Source organism: Anopheles merus, unplaced genomic scaffold (genome assembly GCF_017562075.2).
Source record: "Anopheles merus strain MAF unplaced genomic scaffold, AmerM5.1 LNR4000385, whole genome shotgun sequence".
NCBI lineage: Eukaryota > Metazoa > Arthropoda > Insecta > Diptera > Culicidae > Anopheles > Anopheles merus.
Window position 1 is genome coordinate 26903 of NW_024427965.1, and position 19422 is coordinate 46324.

At 45.3% G+C, this 19422-nt stretch overlaps 1 protein-coding gene and 3 non-coding genes across 6 annotated transcripts; 1 reads left to right on the forward strand and 3 right to left on the reverse strand.

The window, feature by feature from the left end:
* The first annotated feature begins 19 nt into the window (after nt 1-19).
* LOC121602267 (mitogen-activated protein kinase p38b-like) lies at nt 20-14263 on the forward strand. Of its 3 annotated transcripts, XM_041931022.1 has the most exons (8): nt 311-333; nt 1702-2227; nt 7015-7351; nt 7762-7996; nt 8580-8659; nt 12885-13039; nt 13123-13220; nt 13306-14263. In XM_041931022.1, the coding sequence occupies exons 2-8, from the start codon at nt 2124-2126 to the stop codon at nt 13377-13379; spliced, it is 1083 nt and encodes a 360-aa protein (XP_041786956.1). In that variant the 5' UTR covers nt 311-333; nt 1702-2123; the 3' UTR covers nt 13380-14263. The 3 variants fall into 3 exon arrangements, with proteins under 3 accessions (XP_041786957.1, XP_041786956.1, XP_041786958.1); XM_041931023.1 differs by lacking the exon at nt 1702-2227 and having other exon boundaries at nt 20-333; XM_041931024.1 differs by lacking the exons at nt 311-333; nt 1702-2227 and adding an exon at nt 433-559.
* Nucleotides 10921-10992, reverse strand: Trnaf-gaa. Its single transcript has one exon. It is a non-coding gene; the product is annotated as a tRNA-Phe (tRNA).
* On the reverse strand, nt 11580-11652 carry Trnaf-gaa. The gene has a single exon. It is a non-coding gene; the product is annotated as a tRNA-Phe (tRNA).
* Nucleotides 12161-12233, reverse strand: Trnaf-gaa. Its single transcript has one exon. It is a non-coding gene; the product is annotated as a tRNA-Phe (tRNA).
* Nucleotides 14264-19422: the final 5159 nt, after the last annotated feature.

Genomic DNA, 19422 nt, shown 5'->3' on the forward strand with positions numbered 1-19422 from the left:
GGGGAATAACAGTTGCCACACATCGCACAGCGGCAAAACCGACGGCATCGCACGGCGAGCGCAGAAAGATCCCGTACACGGCCAGAGACACACAAAAACGCGTTTCCCCGTTCTGTCGTGCTTGGCTATTCTGTTTCTAATCGTCCTCACTGTTCCGTCGATCTTCCTCCTCAAGTGTTTCCGCGGTTGCGTGTATCGTGTTGTGTGTGTGAGCGCTTGGCGTATCCGCGACGGTTTTTTGTGACGTTTTCGTGTGTGCGCTCAAGTCCGGGAAGCGATGCTGTCGCGTGTGTGCGTATTCACGAGTACGGGTTACGATTCACACCTGCAGCTGTAAGTAGCAGCAGCAGCAGCAGTACGGTGATCCGGTGGATATTGGTGTGTGGTATTCGCGACAGTACCGCGAGCAGCAGCAGTTGATGATTTCGTAAAGATAAGAGCCCAACGGTCACCAGCACTCAGAGATCCGCTGAGATTGAAGCTGACTTTGAAGCTGAGTTGGCGAAACGTCTCAGCCTCCGAATTAACCCGAAGCCGAAGCGAACCCGAACGGAGTTCGGTACGAACCTTCGTTTAATTAGCCCCCTCCCCTGTTTTTGCCAGGATTTCTTTCTAAAACGATCCAGTGCACACCATTATACTAAGTTAATTCGATTTATTGAATATCGAACCAACATAGAATACAAAGAAAACACAACACTTGCTCAATAATCACTGCACTTAATCCTAAATTAACGCACATAATTTAAAAAAAACACTTTTTACAGTCGCACTGAGCAAAAAATAACAAATTCAGTACAGCACTTTCTGCTCCTCATCGCTGTTGCTCCTGGTTTTTCTCGCTGCACTGTACGGGCCATCTGCTCCAACACTCCGACACAGCCACAGGTTTTGTTGTCTCCGTTCGCCGTGAAACACACATGAAATGGAAGAAAAATGTTATTAATTAGAAGGGGGGATATTGGTTGATCATTTTAATCACTTTTACTTACCTCAAATAAAACAAATCTCCATTTTTCACGGGGTTTATCCGCCGACTACCAAGTGCAAAAACACTACACAAGCACCAACCTCACTGGACTGAACGTAAAGCCTACTGCGTTAATGTGTGTATGCGCTTCTGCCAAGCCAGCCGCGCCGTACTGCGTGTGTAGCCAAGTGCGTGTGTGTGTATATTTGCACCACTGGACACAGAACACAAATCTCACCGCACAGCAGAGCGTATGTCGCCAAGTGTGTGCATGTGTGTATTTGCACCACCGAATTCTGAACGTCCACCGCACCGCACCAAACAGCGTGTATCGCCAAGTGCGTGGTTGTGTGTAGTATCACCGTGGACTGCAGAAAACTACCTGCACTAGAACAGAGCGCTGGTGTGGCCAAATGTGTGCATGTGTGTACTTGCTCCACTGAAAGCCGGTATCGCACCAGATTTCGGGTGTCGCCTTGTGCGCGCATGTGTGTTATTCTCACAGCACACTCGTTCATATTTTTTTTCGTTTTTTCGCTTGAGCCACTCGATTTCGTTCTTCGCTGATTTTGGCAGCGCACGAAGGGGGTTCGGTTTCAACTTCCAACAACAACAACCACACGAGGGAGCTCGTGGATACTCACGAAGGGAAAATCGCTCAAATTAGAGCGAGAGACAGATAGAAAAAACGAAAGGTCAATATAAAATCTTCGGCTTTTGACCGTTGGGAGGTCTCCCCTTATTGCGTACGTGTGTGTGTGTGGTTCTTATCGGCCACAGTGAACCCAGAGATATCTGCGACCTAAACCGCTCAAAAGTGCAAATCGAAAAGTGCCTCCAACTAGATGAAAGTGTGTGCGACGACGACACGGTGACAGACGACAGAGGAAGCAAAAAAAAAGTCCGTCTGTGTGCGAGTCGGGCCTACTGCGTGGGCAACACACAAAAAAGGTGCTCAGTGTCCCGTCCGTCCCCCCAATCCAGTGAAGATAAAAGTGTAAAATTCATATACGCGCTCGTGTGTATGTGTGTGTGTGCGACGTGTGGTATTTGTCTCGTGCGCTCACATCTGTTCCGTAATAAATAGAAAAAGTAGGCGAAAAACACCGGGAAAATCATTCTGTGTGGAAACGCAAACGAGAGCGGCCCGAAAATGCCCAAGTTTTATCGCACCGAGATCAACAAAACGGAATGGGAAGTTCCGGAAAAGTATCAGGTGCTGACCCCGGTCGGTAGCGGCGCGTACGGCCAAGTGTGGTAGGTGTCCATATAATTGGAGGGGTTAATTATACAGTCTTTGATGGATGGTAGGGAGTTTTACAATCGATTGAGTTTATGATTATTTGATCGCCTTGTTCTCACCTCGGAATCTCGTGGTTCTATTGGTAAATTGAGCAGAAAATTGTTAATTAGTTCCTTCAACCAATCATGTGTAACCTTTTCCTTTAAATACGGGAAAGATGAAGTAAACAATATTTAAAAATTTATATCTCAATAAACAAACCATCTTACTTGCGTTATCGGTCGTAATAATTGTAGTTCAATTGCAAACTAATTACCCGAACGCACCTAAATTTATTCCACCCCTTACGGTAAGCCCCCCTCAGCGATGTAGCGATAGAAGAAAAAACTGAATATTAAACGCATTTTTAATGACTGAAAAACTCGTTTCGTACTCGTCATTCATCAATCGTGTTGCGCATTAACGTGTAAAAGGGTTGCAAAAGGGCAGCCTAATGAGGCAATTTTATAAGGCTGTTTTATCTTTATTTCGTGTTTTTACCTGCATAGTATACAAAACAGTTCAATAATCAAGGATATTCATACCTTTTCCTTATTGTAATGCAGCCTAAAAGCATCTACGTCACCCATCGAATGATTGGTCGTCCCACAGGCTTCACGAAATGCCATCAAAGAAAAAGGCTTGAATGATGTTGATGATGATGATGCTGTTTCCCTCTCCCGAAATTCACCGCATTCGATGATGATGTGCGTTGCTATTTGCACAACGACCCAAACCGGTTCGACGTTGTTGCGGTCACAGTTCCTTTCGGGGTGGGAGGGGGGACTCATATAACACCCGGTTCCAAAAAACCATCTAAACTACGCATACAAATGAACACTATTTTAGCTGTCATGTATGCATTATTCTAAATACGTTGATGTCTGGCTCAATACCCCGACACATATTGAGGAGCCTGTGTTTACTGTGGTTACTTTGATTGTTTAGTGTGCATGAGTGTGATGCAGTTGTTTGGTGCACACAGTTTTGGTCCGTCATTGCTGTCATCATTTCCAAATTCAGCCCGTTAATCCCTCGATTGACATGTCTTCGCTCTTGGAATGTATTTTAAATACAGCAATTAAGATTTTTAGCACCCGAGAGCTTAACCCCACACAGGGTTCACAGAACGTAGACCAAATTCTCAGCACAAATCGTGTGAAAAACTGATCTTTTTTTTTAAAAAAAAAAGCATTCAGCCAAGAAGCAATAAAATGACCAACATGCCTATCCAGCTTCCATCACGATCACGACGAAAGTGTGACAAGGAGTGGCCGTTTTGATTCTGCTGTGTACCGAAAGTCGCGCCCTCCCACCCCGTCCTGTGCAGTGGGTGGGCGGGCAGCAACAACAGCTCTACAACAACACATGAATGGACGAAACAGCCGGATTCGTTTTATTCCGCTTTACTACGTTTGGCCCCCGTCGTGCCCTTCTTTTTGTGTTTGGTGGTCCGTTTCCATTACAGCACGATTCGTGATCGTGCCCGCGAGCCATAACACATGGTGTCGTCATTCCGCCGCGCGTCCACCGACAACAGCACAGCATGTGGGTGGGTGTGGGTGCCGAGTGGGGCGGGGAGAGATTCTTCCTGCCTCTGGTGTGTAGTAGTAACCTTGAGAAAAGAAACAATCAAACGACAAACAGCACCACCTTCTGTTTTGAGAATGTCACGAATAGAAGGAGGAAGCACAATTGGAATGGTATGTGGCCGGGCGGATGGACAGAAATTGGAATGAATATTGTAGGACAAAAGTTTAGATTAAAACCAACGACACAGCGGTTATCTTTTTCGAGAATATTTCAAGCTAACCAACGGCATCGGTGGTTGGGGGCGGCTGTTTGCATCACGCGCCACTCGCAGAATACTTTAGATATCTCATTGGTATTCACCAGATAAGATTAGATACCTTGTGCTACAATTCCACCTGCCCCTTCCCAAGGGGTGGACCGAGTGGAAGGCGCAACCGAGTTCGAGATGAACTTGACTTTTGCTGTCGAAAGGTTTTCGTTTTATATGTTGCAAATTACAACAAGTTTGTTATACTCTTTTTTTCCATGTACCTCTTTCCCTCTGGGTCGAAGCTTTTGACTCCTTAGACTCGATTAGAGAATAATAATTCCATTTCCCATTTGCCCCCAATGACCCCCTCCAATGATGGAAGGAAGGGGAAGGCAAACAGACTCACCGACTTGATAAGAAATCGTTTGCGATGGCTTTGGGCCAGTGTTGGTGCAAACATTACATGTGCAAAGGGCTTGTTGTTTATTGCATTTTTATTTATTGGTAAATATTGCGTACCAACCGCTCCCCTTGCCTTCCTCTAATCGCGGAAGCGTTTCTGTCGCACCCATTTTCCGCCCCAAAATACCCAGCCGTTTATGAATGAGAGGCAGCAGAGTTTTGCTAATGTGATAGCGAGCCCCAGCAGCTTGATAATGTGATTGATATGCTCGCCAAAGAGAGTGTTGCTTATTGGTGTTAATTTGAGGTTATTTTTTTCATTCTCTTTTGACCACTGTAGGTGGTGGGAGCTCAGAATCGGACCTACCCCGTGTTCGGAATTAATTCCGGAACCGATTCCGGGGCCGAATTTGGAGTCGACTCCGGAGTCGGATTCCAAATTTGATTCCCGTTTTGATTCTGAAATCGGAATCGGGTCCGGATTCGTAATCGACCTGAGAATCGCTACTATCAATACGTAGCATCATTGGACCCGCACGTCTATTATTATGGAGATGCCGAAACCGACTCAGATGCCGAAGCCGATTCCGTTTCTGGAGTTGATTCTGGAATCGATTGTGGAAACTGATCGATTGTGGAACTGACGGACCTACTATCTGCAATCAATTTCGTCGAAAACTTCATTTTTCCCATCGCGAGAGACCACTGTCGATCACAAATGCCCCCTTTTCTTTGCATACCTTCTTGCTTTTTTACATTAACGGGTAAAAATAAGTTTCATTTAGACACATTTTCGGTGCTCAATTTTCTCGCCATAGAATTAACTGTTACGTCGTTTTTCCGATTGACTCACTCAATCATCCAACACGCAATAATACGATGGACGTAACATCTGGTGACGACGATTTGTGCATCGTAGGCACACTCGCATGTCATTGCAGCACCTTTCCACCCCCCTGCAAAACCGCAAAACACCCCGAGGTTACCCGGTCAATTTGCTACAATTGAGTGCAATTGATACGACGGCGTGCTCTGCTCTGTATGTGTATTTGTGAAGGAAAGGGAAAGGAGGGTACAAGGGACTACGACGTGTTGTGGGGTAGATTTAAGAAGGTTTGCATGAAAAAAAAGGGCAAAACAAAAGCTGATCGTAATTACGTCTCGGGGCCCCCTCTGGTGCATTGTACACAGGTGCAAAAGAAATTGAACGTCATTTACACTTTAAACCGCATTTCGCAATTATCCAACGCCACACAGTACGCCACTGTATTGATTTCCTCGCCCGCAAAACATTATGATTTTTCCCGATATAGGGAGAGATTTCCACCAGCTTTGAACGCGCCCACCCGCCCGTTTCTATCGTAAAGGAAACGGAACGCGTTTGGTACGAGGAAGGTGTGAATAATTAGCTGCAGTAACACTCTGTTTTGTTTCGGCTTGACGACTGTGCTGGTTGCTGGTGGCGGATGTGGCCAGGTTCATCTTTCCCCTTCAGCCACCGCAGAGAGACACAGAGCGAAGGATGGGGGTTTGTGAAATCCTATAAATAACACGAAACGGCTGAACTAACGTATAAACAAATGCGCGATACTATCTTTCCTAACGGTTGTGTATATTTTAGCCTTCCTTCCTTACCCCTCTAAGTCGGGGTGAATGATGTGTTGCGACTGCGGCCAGATAGGCAGAGAGAGAGGGGGTCATAGGCCTCACAGGTACAGACAAAAACCTCCCCATTCTGTGACCGGTACTTTGGGTGCTAATTGTCTTCCTCTGTGTGTGTGTGTGTGTGTTTGAGTAGTAGAAAAAGAGCTGCAATCCTATGCGAATACGATTATGTTTGTTAAAATTGGCGACAGAGGAATATTTGAAATATTTTTGCACACACTCAGGTTTGAGCCAGTAGTATTAGTGGTAAGCTTTCGGGTCACTCGCGCTGCTGCCAACAAAGCAGCAAATTCCACCACAACCATATGATACTTCTAACGACAAAAAGAATGATGGAAGAGGAGAGATGATCATTAAAATGAATGACCTTGTTGGGTTAAAACTTTTCGCGCCCTTTTGAAGCATTAGAATTGAAGAATACTATTGAGTGACATTGAAGACTACAGTAATGTGTTTTTAATTCTCAGCGGATGAGACATCCCGAATTTTTCACCGTATTTTAATGACACCTGGCGAGGCAATTTAATCACAATTACCTATTATACTGACATGCAAATTATACTGACATGAATCCTTAAAAATCAATCATAATGAAAAGTTGGTAATTGAAAAATGAGTTAAATTGAATTTAATGCGAAACATTTAGAAAAGGATATTATTCATCATGCATGTTGTACAACGAGGAATCAGTATAAAACCACCAAAAAGGTGCGCAAGGGAAAGATTAGAACCCGTAGCAAACACTCGGTTTGTGGCGGTTGCTAAGAAAAATCCACCAAAAGCCTGAAAAAGTCATTAAAACTCCTCAATTTTGTTTCCGTCAATGTATATGACCGTCTGACCATTCGAACATTTTATTGATTATTTTCTTCTTCTTCTCTTACCACTCTCTCTCTCTCTCTTTCTCTCTAGCTCGGCCATGGACACGGAGCACAACGTGAAGGTGGCAATCAAGAAGCTGGCCCGCCCGTTCCAGTCAGCCGTCCACGCGAAGCGCACCTACCGGGAGCTGCGCATGCTGAAGCACATGAACCACGAGAACATTATCGGCCTGCTGGACGTGTTCCATCCGGGGGCCAACAATACGCTCGAATCGTTCCAGCAGGTCTACCTGGTGACGCACCTGATGGGCGCCGACCTGAACAACATCATCCGCACCCAGCGCCTGTCGGACGAGCATGTCCAGTTCCTCGTCTACCAGATCCTGCGCGGCCTGAAGTACATACACAGTGCGGGAATCATTCACCGGGTAGGTTCACCGGCGCCCTCAAGTCATGCAAGTCATAAATCAAACAAACACACACACACACACACACACACTTTTCTTCACCCCTTTCTTTCTTACACGTCGCTCGAGGCGACGTACGTGTACCGTTGCGTGTCAAACTAAAATGATGTAAAAGTGATTTTATGGTCGTCTCTCTGCGTGTGTTTGCTTTAAATGACCGCAAGACTGAAATTAGACTGTCCTCGAGAATGTTGGCCGGGGGTGAAGGTGCATAAAATCGATCAATTTCGTTTTACCTACACAACAACAACAAACCCCACCGGCCGCCCTTCAGCAGCAAACACATAATATCCTCTAATTGTGTCCAGCGGTCAGCATGTCGAGGCTAATGCTCTTCTCTCTCCCCCCCCCCCCCCCCTCTCTCGCCGTAGGATTTGAAACCGTCCAACATTGCCGTGAACGAGGACTGCGAGCTGAAAATACTGGACTTTGGGTTGGCCCGCCCGACCGAGAACGAGATGACCGGCTACGTCGCGACCCGCTGGTACCGGGCGCCCGAAATTATGCTCAACTGGATGCACTACAACCAAACGGTGGACATTTGGTCGGTCGGCTGCATCATGGCGGAGCTGCTGACCGGCCGGACACTGTTCCCCGGCACGGACCGTATCCTTTTACTGCAAAGCAATGCAAACCTTACACACAGACAGACACACATACCCTCTTTTTGTTTTGCTTCATGGTTTTAGTTCCATTTTTGTTTTGTTTTTGTTTTGGAAAAGCTTTTTGTGTTAGGGGGGGTTTGTGCAATTTGTGCGTGTTTACTAACATTACTAACACACATTTACCATCTTGCGCGGTGTTATTTGGTCGTTAGTGTTTATACAAAATTGTCTGTATTTGTTTAACGCTGTCCAAACTCCTTTGTTTTCGTTTCCCCTCCAAAAAAAAAAAAAGAAAAGCCACTTTACATTTCCCTTTTGCTTTTTGTTTAAAAAAAATCAAATATTGTCACTAATGCGTCACTAGTGTCTAGCTTTCCAATTTCTCTCCATTCCATATTATATCATATATACTGCGGGAGCAAAACCAAAACCATTTTCGAACGTGATTTTCTTTGACTTTCTTCCCTCCTACTCTCGCTGTGTGCCATTCGGGCATGACTTCCATTATTTTCTCTTTTTCTCGTTTTTTTGTTGTACTCCCAATCGCCCACAACCTCTCAAAACTTGATTCATCTCCTGCCCAGACATTCACCAGCTAAACCTTATCATGGAGATACTCGGCACACCGAACGATGAGTTCATGGCGAAAATCTCCTCGGAAAGTGTGAGTAATTGTAAAACCATTTTTTGTTTTGTCTCTCTGACCCTTTTGTGTATTGTTTTCTTACTCTTATTTTGTAGTTTAATCACTTTCTATAATACTATTACTTCTGTGGGGGAGCTACTCAATACAAAGGGGCCATGCGTTCTTGCTACTCTAACCCTCCCTCCCTTACATGTCGTTGTAGGTTGCTAAACACTCTGCATACGGTTGCATTACGCTTCATTAATTACAATTAACCATAAGAACCGAAAGCAGCGACAACAGAAAAGGTCACACAGACGGTTGAAAAAAAGCAGCAGTACTATATTTAGTCGAATGTAATCGAAGCCCCCGCTACACTACTGTGTGTCTGCACTTTGTAATTGCCACCCCCCAAAGTGTGGTGAGGCTTTCGATCAAGTACATCCACTAGTGAGCCAATAGGCTTCGTTTTAAGTGATATGGAGCAGTAGCAATAGAAGAAGAAGAAAAAAAAACCGGGTGCATTCATTACCGCAACACGTCAAGCGTGATTAGAAAAACGCTCTTTTTTGCGCGTACTGCCCCATATGATACTGCTGGGGTGACTCAAAACCTGCGCGTTCGCTCGCTCGCACAAGTGATGGCGACACTTGCTTGCCCCATTGATGGTCGTCAGCGCTCTAGCGAGACCTGCGTCGTCCGAAGGGTGCAAAAGTACTCACACAATCTGTCCAAAGGGTGGTGACAGATCAAAAACGACCACGACGGAGAGGTGTGTGTAGCTGTTTGATATGGAAGTTTTGGAGCTGTGCCTAGGCCACAGTGTGTGCCAGATAGTGGGTTGAAAGCAGCCATGTTGCGATTGGTTTCGACTGCCATGATAAGGTGTAGGGGGTGACGACGGCAAATCGATTGCTTTCAGAAGGTTTTTTAGTTGTATTGTGAGCATTTTGCTTCCTTTTTAATTGTTGGAAGCTTCTTAAGAGGCTTTTTTCTTAATGAGACCCAATGTATAGAGCTGACATTATCACAATAAGAAGGGTAATCGCGTCATTTCTTCCCAGAAAGCGTGTCTATTTGAATCAATTGAACTTGTCTTGTGTACACAAACGGGCGGAGCCGATTGAATTTGAAACACCGATGTGCATTCGTCACTGATTGACTTGACCATTATTATCTGCTCTCTCTCTCTCTTACTACTACAGAATGTGGAGAGAATGGAGACCTTTTAGCTTTTAATAGGCATTGCGTTCAATTTGAACAACATTCTACAAATTCTTGCACGTTTTACCGGCTCTCCAAGCGGGCCACGAACGGATTTTTCTGCTACCATTTGTTGCTGCTGCTGCTGCTGCTGCTGCTGCTGCACTCAGTTAATTTCATTTGATTCGTTTCACGACAGTCGTCGTTTCTTGTTGTAAGAAGTGCCTCAACACAAGAATGGTGAGAAGGAGATGGAAAGGGTTTCCTGCAAGCACGAGCGGGGGGAAGCTGTTTATGGGGGTTTCCCGCCTTGGCATTAGCAACAAGTTACTGTAAACGGCCACAGACGGCTTCCTTCCCCTTTCGCGTCTGTTCCGACTGTTCCGAATTGAAACGCTCTCGTTCCTTATTATCAGGGCAAAGACACAGGGGGGAGAAGGAGGAGAATCGCAACTATTCGACACGGCGGAATGTCCACACCCCACACAACACCACCGGCAAAAGGAAGGCCTGGACTATGTTGGTATGTGTATGTGTTTGTTGCAGCACACCACGCGATGGTTTCTTCTTATCATCAGTTCGCATCCATACCGCGGTAACACTTGAACAAACAGCCGGTCGGGTGCCTCTCCCCCCCTTTTCGGGAAACCAAGAAGGAACGGGGCGGGGGTTGGTGTGTGCACGATCGTCTTGATTAAGTTATTATCTGCCGTCATTACATGCCGTTTGGTTGTAGGCTTTTCTCATCGGACCTACATGGTATGGTTCGTTTGCCAATTCTGGGGCTTGGGCCGTTTGGGGTAGCGGGTAGAGGAGCATACATACAAAAACTTGTCCACTGTGAGACTATGTTGCCTTCGTCGTGGGGTATGGTGGTCAATCAGGTGAACGTGAACATCGATTAGACATACCGATAGGCGACGTGAACTCCCAGAGGAGAAGGGAAAAGTATGGATCGAGAGAAAGAAGTGGGTATTAAAACAGCATCATTGAGATAGCTTCATGAAGAGTGCAAAAGTAATGTTTGAAAGTAGTAGTTTATGGTTGATTGTCGTTGCAATCTTATGAAAAGAAGTAAAAAGGTGACTGGCGATCATTGCCGAAACCCGGATTGAACCGGGGACCTTTAGATCTTCAGTCTAACGCTCTCCCAACTGAGCTATTTCGGCAGGTGGGGGGAGGGCGGACCATAGTGGTACTGGTGAACACGTTCTAATGCGCTCGCGTTCGTTTTGTTCAGGTGCAAACACATCGGGATATGACAACAGTTGGCAGGGTTTGTGATCTGTTGTACTATTTGTGTAGTGTAAAAATTGATTTATATTATATTAACTAACAGCATGATGATGGAAATGATAAAGCTTGTTAACGAATAATGCATGTAAAAACGTAGCTCTTAACAATAGCAATACTAACATATAAAATTAAAGTAATGACAAGGGGTTTGGTATGGAATTGCTTACGCGTTAAAACCCAACTGTTCGTAAACGTTAAAATGCTCGTTTTTATTTCGAACCGATATAAATATACCTAAAATGGAATCGACAGTCGGCTATAAAGGCTAAATTCTGTAGAATGCCGCCTGAACGACATTGTGCCGGATTCTAATATGAACCCAATTTCATACTTTTGGCAATCGCGAAAGGTTTATTAGATAAAAACCGATGTCAAAAACTACATATCCTAATACCTCAAGAAAAAGTTCTGTACCTGGGATGGTGGTGGTAGAATATAAAAAAGAAGTTGTGATATTCTGTGCCGAAACCCGGGATTGAACCGGGGACCTTTAGATCTTCAGTCTAACGCTCTCCCAACTGAGCTATTTCGGCAGGTGGTGGGAGGGGCTTCCATGGAATTCATGGTGGGTGAAATGAAATATAAAAGAACCCATTGTGCTCGTTCTTTTAAACGTGAGGGCACTATGTTACAGGAAGCACAGAGTTACCGTGCCATCACATACGAAAACACACTCCTCTGCATAAAGCACAGCGACAGTTTTATGCTGCTCGAATATATTAAATAACTCTCAAAGTTCATATAAAATTAAAATATAGTACACACCAATATCTATATCCAATACCAATACCAATACCAATATTTAATAGTTTGTCGTGAAAAGTGGTACATGTGTCTGCTAATAAGCATAATTGTGAACATTTGGAATGGATGAGTATGAGTGAGTCATCTACTTACTGCTTCTGAAGGGCTATAGTATAGTTGTGCATGTCTGTTTTTGGCTCTTATGTGATGTGATCTCTTTTTTAAATCGTAGCACGGGAAAATTGATAAAAAACTGTAAAACTGGACACAAATCGAGTAAAAAAAAGTGGATTCGCCTGCCGAAACCCGGGATTGAACCGGGGACCTTTAGATCTTCAGTCTAACGCTCTCCCAACTGAGCTATTTCGGCTGGTTGGAAGGGAGGAATCTCATGCAATACAAGTTGCGCGATAGTGTTTCGTTCTCTTTCGCTTCGCATAACTGTACTGCAGGAGTTCGCTTCAACTATACACATTACCCCCCACGGAATGGAAACTCCTCTTTTTATTCTTTACCCATCTTAACCAACTCCATAAGTTTGCTGTTTTCCACATACTAACCCGTTTATCTTTCGAGTTGAGCATGTTTATATTTTATGCTACACAAAATGATTCCCTCTAAATAAGCATGTTACGTAGAAACCTTAACTTTGGAACCAAACATAATGATGGATGGTGCTCTATGTTTTGCTGCTGCCCGCCCGTCTGCTATCGTTTGAATCAAACGCGTAACTTTTTTTTTGGAAAACTGATGACGATGAACAATGAATGAACTTGCTTTGTGCGTGTTTGTATGCGGGGTGTGGTGTGGATATTCAACCGCAGATATTGACCATCTGACACGCGTTATGTTTTCTGCGGTACGCCGAACGAAGAACTGATGCAAAAAATCACCAGCGAAGAGGTAGAGCTTCGAACATGTTGCTTTCCTTTACGATTTTCAGCTTACGTCTTAGTCGTATAGAATTTAATGTAACCTTCTGAAACTGATTTTGTGTTGAACCCTTTCCGTACATTTGCAGGCCCGTCATTACATAAAATCGCTGCCGAAAACGGAGAAGCGCAACTTTAGCGACGTTTTCCGCGGTGCCAATCCGCTTGCCATCGATTTGCTGGAAAAAATGTTGGAGCTGGATGCGGATAAGCGGATAACGGCCGAACAGGCCCTTGCTCATCCGTAAGGAGCGGTTTTTTTCACAGAAGAACAGAGAACTTTACTATTCTACTCACATCCACTCTTTATTTGTTGTATGATTTTAGCTATTTGGAGAAGTATGCCGATCCGTCCGACGAGCCAACCTCATCGCTGTACGATCAGAGTTTCGAGGACATGGACCTGCCCGTGGAACGGTGGAAGGGTAAGAGAAGATTTATATAGTAGAAAACCACTTACTCGAGCCTCCAATGTCATCTTTTATTCCTTATTTGCACGTGTCTTTTTAGAACTGGTCTTCAAAGAGGTACTTAACTTTGTCCCGCAGCAGCACGCACATATTGGCGGTGAACCTCAAGCGTAATTCCAGAACGAGATCAATCAGTAAAAGCCCAACTAGCTTCAGTGAAGGCAAAATGGTAATGCACAGACCACCACATAATGCAAAATATACACGCGAAAGGACACGCGGTTGTCCATGAAAGGGTCTAGTAGAGACGAAGAAGACAGGAGCGGAGGGCTCAAACAGTGAATTACTGAATGCGTACTAAATGCTGACTTAGAAGCAAGGTTTGAGAATGGCAGTCTCTATTGAGCACATGTATGCAGGGTTCACTTTTATAAATTTCTTCATAAATATTGTGCAATTGCGTAAAACGCTTGCCTTCTGGTGATGTGTGGTTGTGTGTTGCGTGTGGTGCAAAAGACGAAAAGAGCTAGTACGGGTAGCAGCAAGAGAACACGTAGCCTCTAGATACACAAATTGACGTGCACAAGTCCTTGTGTGTATGTGTGTGGTGTGTGATGCAACAGCTAAATACGAACATTTCTCCTCTGTTTAAACACCAACTAGTAAAGTAAGCAAATGCGACAGACATGAATGAAGATGGAAGCTAGCAAAAAAAGGGAATGCAAAATCCACCCTACAAAATCAGAATTTAGATCCTTGCTCACTCCCCCACAGGGCACATACCCCGTCCGTGTGTGTGTGTTTCAAGCTTTACTGTTGATGCCACAACAACAACAACAACAACAACAAATTATTACAGTTTCGAGTTAGATTCAATGTTAATATACGTACGCGATAAATGGGTATGAGGTTCAAGGTGTAGTATATGCACGGTACGCTGGAAAGAGTAATGGTGGGAAAGAGTCGTTAGAGTCGTTAGAGTCGAAAGTGTACTTGAAGTAGTAAAAAAACGATAACAACAAACTTATTTGATACGAATAAAATTATCTACAAATTAACTATAGCTAAGGGTTTTATTTACGCAATCAATGTTACTGTTGTACTGGTGTTGCTGTTTTAAAGTGTTACTTGCTATGTATTAATTTCGGCTATGTTCGGTGCTCAAGAAAAGGTTATAGAAAGGTGATTTCTTCGGTGATAAGAAGAAAAGTATGAAAGCGTTTTAGCAAGAATCTACTATTTTGCAAGTATATAACGTACAACTTGAAAGAAAATGCATTTTTCTACAACAACGGCTGTATAAAGCTATGTGTGTGCAGTGCAAAAAGCATATATATAAATACTAATGAAATGTGCTGTTCAAAAACGATATAGTCCAATCGTAATTAGTGAAATAACAAGCGAATTACGCATCAACATAAATATAACAACACCACAGTCACTGTACCGTATTTATGTACTGCTTTGAGCAGCCTCCTCTCAGCTGTGTTTCCGTAGTGTAGTGGTTATCACGTCTGCTTCACACGCAGAAGGTCCCCGGTTCGAACCGGGCGGAAACAGTGACTTTTTTTTCTCTCCTGTTTCTTCGAATGTCGTTTTTGATCTCTTCCGTTTTTCTCATTTACTTGTTACGCCATTCAATCAGAGAACACTCGCGTTTTTTTTGCTGCACAAGGATATCTATGTTTATTGTATCTCCAAGTGTCATCTAGTAATAAATACTATCTCTATCAGTTGATATTTATAAAACCTTCACAGGGTTTTGCGGATGTGTTAGCTTGTGAATAGGGAAGAAAATAAGGTTCACATGATTTTTTGATAACATTTCTCCGTCGTTGTCGTCGTCCCACAACAGATCCTCCCAAATTGCTTTTCCAGGTTTTCATTCACCGTTGTCGTTGTCGGTCGTAGGTTGGAGTGTGTGTGTGATGCCCGATGGATTGAATGGCTGCGATTGATTCACACACTCTGCAAAGAAGCTATAACCACAATTTGGAGCATTTGAAGTTCATTAGAGATGCTCGTAACACAGCAACTTAACTGGTTGCTGCATCATATTGATTGCTTTAGATAGAATATTTGTTTATATTGTTCCATCTTCTTTGTTGTCTGAACCTACTCTTTTACATGCCTCACACGCATTTTCTTGATGTTTGAGGGCTCTACATTATTGCCTTTCTTGCACTGCAAAGGTTAGTTAGTGACCCGGATAAGGTTAGTATACATCGAACTACTTTGTAAGGATATAATAGTGCTTTTGCTTTGCTTGTTTGTACTGTCTGTTAAGCCTGTGGTTGTGTATCCTGTGTTAATGCCTGTGTGTGTTTGGTTAGGAGCTGCCGTACACATCTCTACTCTTTGACGTCTAAAATGCACTGGATAATAGAGTGATAAGTGTGTGATAGAGATTATTAGGTTGTAATTTTACTCATTTCCAACGGCAAGCAGCTTGCCGAAAGATTCCATCATGGAGCAAGGAGCTGCTTTCTTTTCAGCTCTTCTCCTTCGGTGTTGGCTCCACCCGTACCCTTCAGCAGCCAGTAACCAGCAACACCGACGAGGGCTGCCGTTTGTATCAGCTGATAGAGGAACGCATTTTCCTGCTGGAAGGCGGCCATCAGCTTGTCCTCGCCACGAGTCATATCGTCCATATGCTTCAACTCACGTACAATGCGACGCTCAGAACGATTATCACGGGCATCAAAACGGCCTCCAGCTGGTTCAGTCTATCGCTACGGGTTTCACGTCGTTCGGCTTCTTCGGCACGTTCATTGTTTTCCCGGCGTTCAGCACGACGTTCATCGGTCACTTCCTGACGAATTCGACGCTCCTCTCCGGCGTTCTCTACGCTCCTGGCGAGGCTCATCTTCACGACGCGCGACTAGTCGGTCCTCAGGGTCTACACGACGTTCGTCTCGACGAAGGCCTTCCTCGCGACGTTCTTCACGACGCTCCTCACGGCGTTCATCCTGTAGCTCTCTCGGAGTTCTTCACGACGACCTTCCTCACGTATGTCCTCGCGACGTTCCAGTCTTCGATCATCTAACTGCTCTTGGCGACGGCTTTCGCGAAGTTGGTCCATACGTTCTTCCCTGTCTCGAACTCGACGATCGGCCTGTCGTTCTTCTTCTCGCATGTCCTCTCCACGTTCTTCCCGGTTGTTTCTTCGGTCATCTACACGGCGTTCTAGACGTCGGTCCTCCATCCTTTCCTCGCGACGGCCCTCTCGACCATTCTCCCGACGATCTTCTCTACGTTCTTGACGGCGACCCTCTCGGAGCTCTTCACGTCGTTCCTCCGTCGTTCATCGCGGTTGTTCCGTTGGTCTTCAATGCTGTCTTCTCGGCGATCTTCACGACGTTCCTCTCGGCGGTCCTCACGACGTTCCTGTTCATCCACCTATCGTCACGACGATCCTGGCGCCGCTCTTCTTGCCGGTCTTGTCGTCTATCTTCACGACGTTCATCTCGGTGGTTCTCTCGACGTTCTCGTCGTTCATCGTCACGGTAGTTGCTTCGAAGCTCCTCACGACGTTCCTCTCGTCGTTCATCTAACCTATCTTCACGACGATCCTGGCGCCGCTGTCATCGCGATCTTGACGACGATCTTCACGAAGTTCCTGTTGTTCTCGTCGTTCATCACGATAGTTGTTTCGGAGATCCTCACGGCGTTCCTTCCGTTGTCCATCCAACCTATCTTCACGGTCTAGAAGACGATCTTCACGACGTTCCTCTCGGAGGTTCTCACGGCGTTCCTCTCTTCGCCGATCCTCTCCCAGGCGTTCCTGTAGTCTTTCATCACGGCGATCTGTACGACGGTTCTCCATACGCTCGTCAAGTCGATTTTCACGTCGTTCAGCTTCACGCCTGGTTACAGTCACGCCCTCCTCACGCCGCTCGCGCCCGACCAGCACACGATCGGTAGCCTCCCGGTTTGAAAGTTCTTCACGTCTAGTAGCGTCAACGAACCGCTCAAATCCGCGATGGTCTACTTTCATGCGCCGGCCCTCCGCCGCCTCCTCCACTCCCTGTCTGTCGACCCGATTAAACAGCAGCAGTCGTTGTTTCCTGATCCTGATCCAAGCGATCGATACGTCGATCGGAATAGTATTGTCTTTCGCCGACATCATCCGTACACGCTTCGGACGCCAGGTTGCGGCGTTCCTGGGTCAGCGAGGCAACACTCTGCACGGTAGCAACTAGCCCGATGCAAACCACCATGAAGATGGTTCCCTTTTTCGCCATCTTCACGTATCCGTCGCACTAACCATCGTTTGCTTTCACACTTTGCGCTTCAAGATGGAAATTCACACACTTGATAGGTTTTGTTCAACACTTCAGCAGCTTAATCGGGATGCGTGTGTGCCCTTAGTGCTCTTACACATTCCAGTTGGAACTGACACTCCCCAGAGCATCGACAGCTTGCTTTTATAGGAATCCTGTCCGACGCAGGATGCTGACAAAGCAATATAAAACACCCGCAAACGATTCCATCGAATTAGGATGCTTGAAAAATTGCATTTAAACTCCAATTTCACACTTCACTGGTACGATGAATGGGGACCCTGTGCTCGGTTCGGTTCGGAGGCGACGAAATTCATTGATAAGTTGTCACACTCCTCGGCTGGCATGCGCCACAGCAGGGACATGTCGTGAGAAAAACCACAATCCCACAACCCACTATCACCAGCAACACAACGGTTCAAACGTGTGAATAGGATAAAAATGGGATGAAAATAAAAGAAAAAACGACTTTAACGCTCGCTGTGCTGGTGGTGGCTGGCACGCGCCTGATAAGAAATGTATCATCCTCCCTCAATTGATTACTTTCCAATTGCATTACGATGACGTCACACCGGGTAGCGGCGTACGGCTTTTCCTCACTCGATTAAACACCACGCGGGCATGGCGGAGACATTGCGGCACACACGTTGTGCGGTTGTGTTGACCATGAACATGAAAACCATCTGGGGTCACCAGGAATTGATGAGATAGACCGCACCATCGATGTCCTGGCCTGCAATTGGTAATTGTACGATGCTGTAGGCTTTGTTTTGAAGAATATTCACAATTACGGTATTATACAAACCACACGCAAACACCTTCAAAGTTGAATGAGACTCACGCGCTTGAAACTCATCGGTGTGCGAGAATTACGAGTCGTTCATGAAAAAAGAAATATGAGAGAGAACAGGTTTTCTATCAACTATGTTTCCCCCTGTGTTGGGGACTCGACTTAAGTGACAAAATCAACATGCTTTCTCGCTCTCTCAAGTTTACTGATCTGTTGGGTAGAACGAAAAAGCATGTCGATTTGGTTAGTTGTGGTAGAGTGCGTTATCAAAAAGTGAGATTATAGAGGCCACCAATGTGTTTTGCCGATTTTTGCCAAATTTTGCCGCCTTTGTCAATCTGTGCGATCACTTTCTGCCAGCGCGCTCAGTTTGATCTGTTCGTAGCGGCGTGGCACACGTAGAACGTGCCCCTCGCCTGTAAATTACGCTCTTTTAGTCAGTAGGGTTGCTTTAAGAACTTCCTCACTATCTCCACCGCTGCGTGTCTCAACTTAGAGAGCTTTGAGCTTTGAGTCACTGCCGAATCGAACACCCTTCCTTCAACATCTGCGATAGTTTGAGAGCGTTTCTCCCAAAATTGGGAGATTTGCTAACGTGTTAGGGGAATTCCTCCCCAAGATTGTCTCATCAAGCAAATAAAATGCTAAAACACGGATACCTCTCGACTAGTTGCTTGTGAGAAGTCGGGTTTAATCATTTAGAGCGGAGCAGAGTTTGGTTCGTTATCAACAACGTTCTTAAGTTGAGTGATCATGTGCAAAGATTTGGTGAAAAGTATGTTCCTTGCCATTGACAAGAATGACTTGGATTTGATGGAGAGCTGCGTAGAGCAGGTGACTCTGGATACTGTGTTGGAGTTTGATAAGGAATATGGCGCATCACCGTTGCATTTGTGCGTGAAAAAGCTCGCCGGAAGCTCGCGAGACCTCACTATGGTGCGCCGATTGTACGCGAGCGAGTGGTTCGATAGCACGTGGTGGATAGAGAAGGGCATACCGTGCTGCAGTGTGCTTTAGCCCTTGGCGACGATGAGCTGGTGAGAGCGCTAATACAAAAATAGAAATAGCCGAAGCGGATGGCGGTACCGCTTGCTACAAGATAATGCGTCACAATTCTTTGCCGATTGTTAAAACGTTTCTAGCG

What these genes read in the sequence shown, in the direction of transcription:
- LOC121602267 (XM_041931022.1), top strand. Translation starts at nt 2,124, where the DNA reads ATGCCCAAGTTTTATCGCACCGAGATCAACAAAACGGAATGGGAAGTT. An exon ending in CGAAAATCTCCTCGGAAAGT is followed by an intron (nt 8,660 to 12,884) that starts GTGAGTAATTGT and finishes GTACATTTGCAG; the next exon opens with GCCCGTCATTACATAAAATC. An exon ending in GAACAGGCCCTTGCTCATCC is followed by an intron (nt 13,040 to 13,122) that starts GTAAGGAGCGGT and finishes GTATGATTTTAG; the next exon opens with CTATTTGGAGAAGTATGCCG.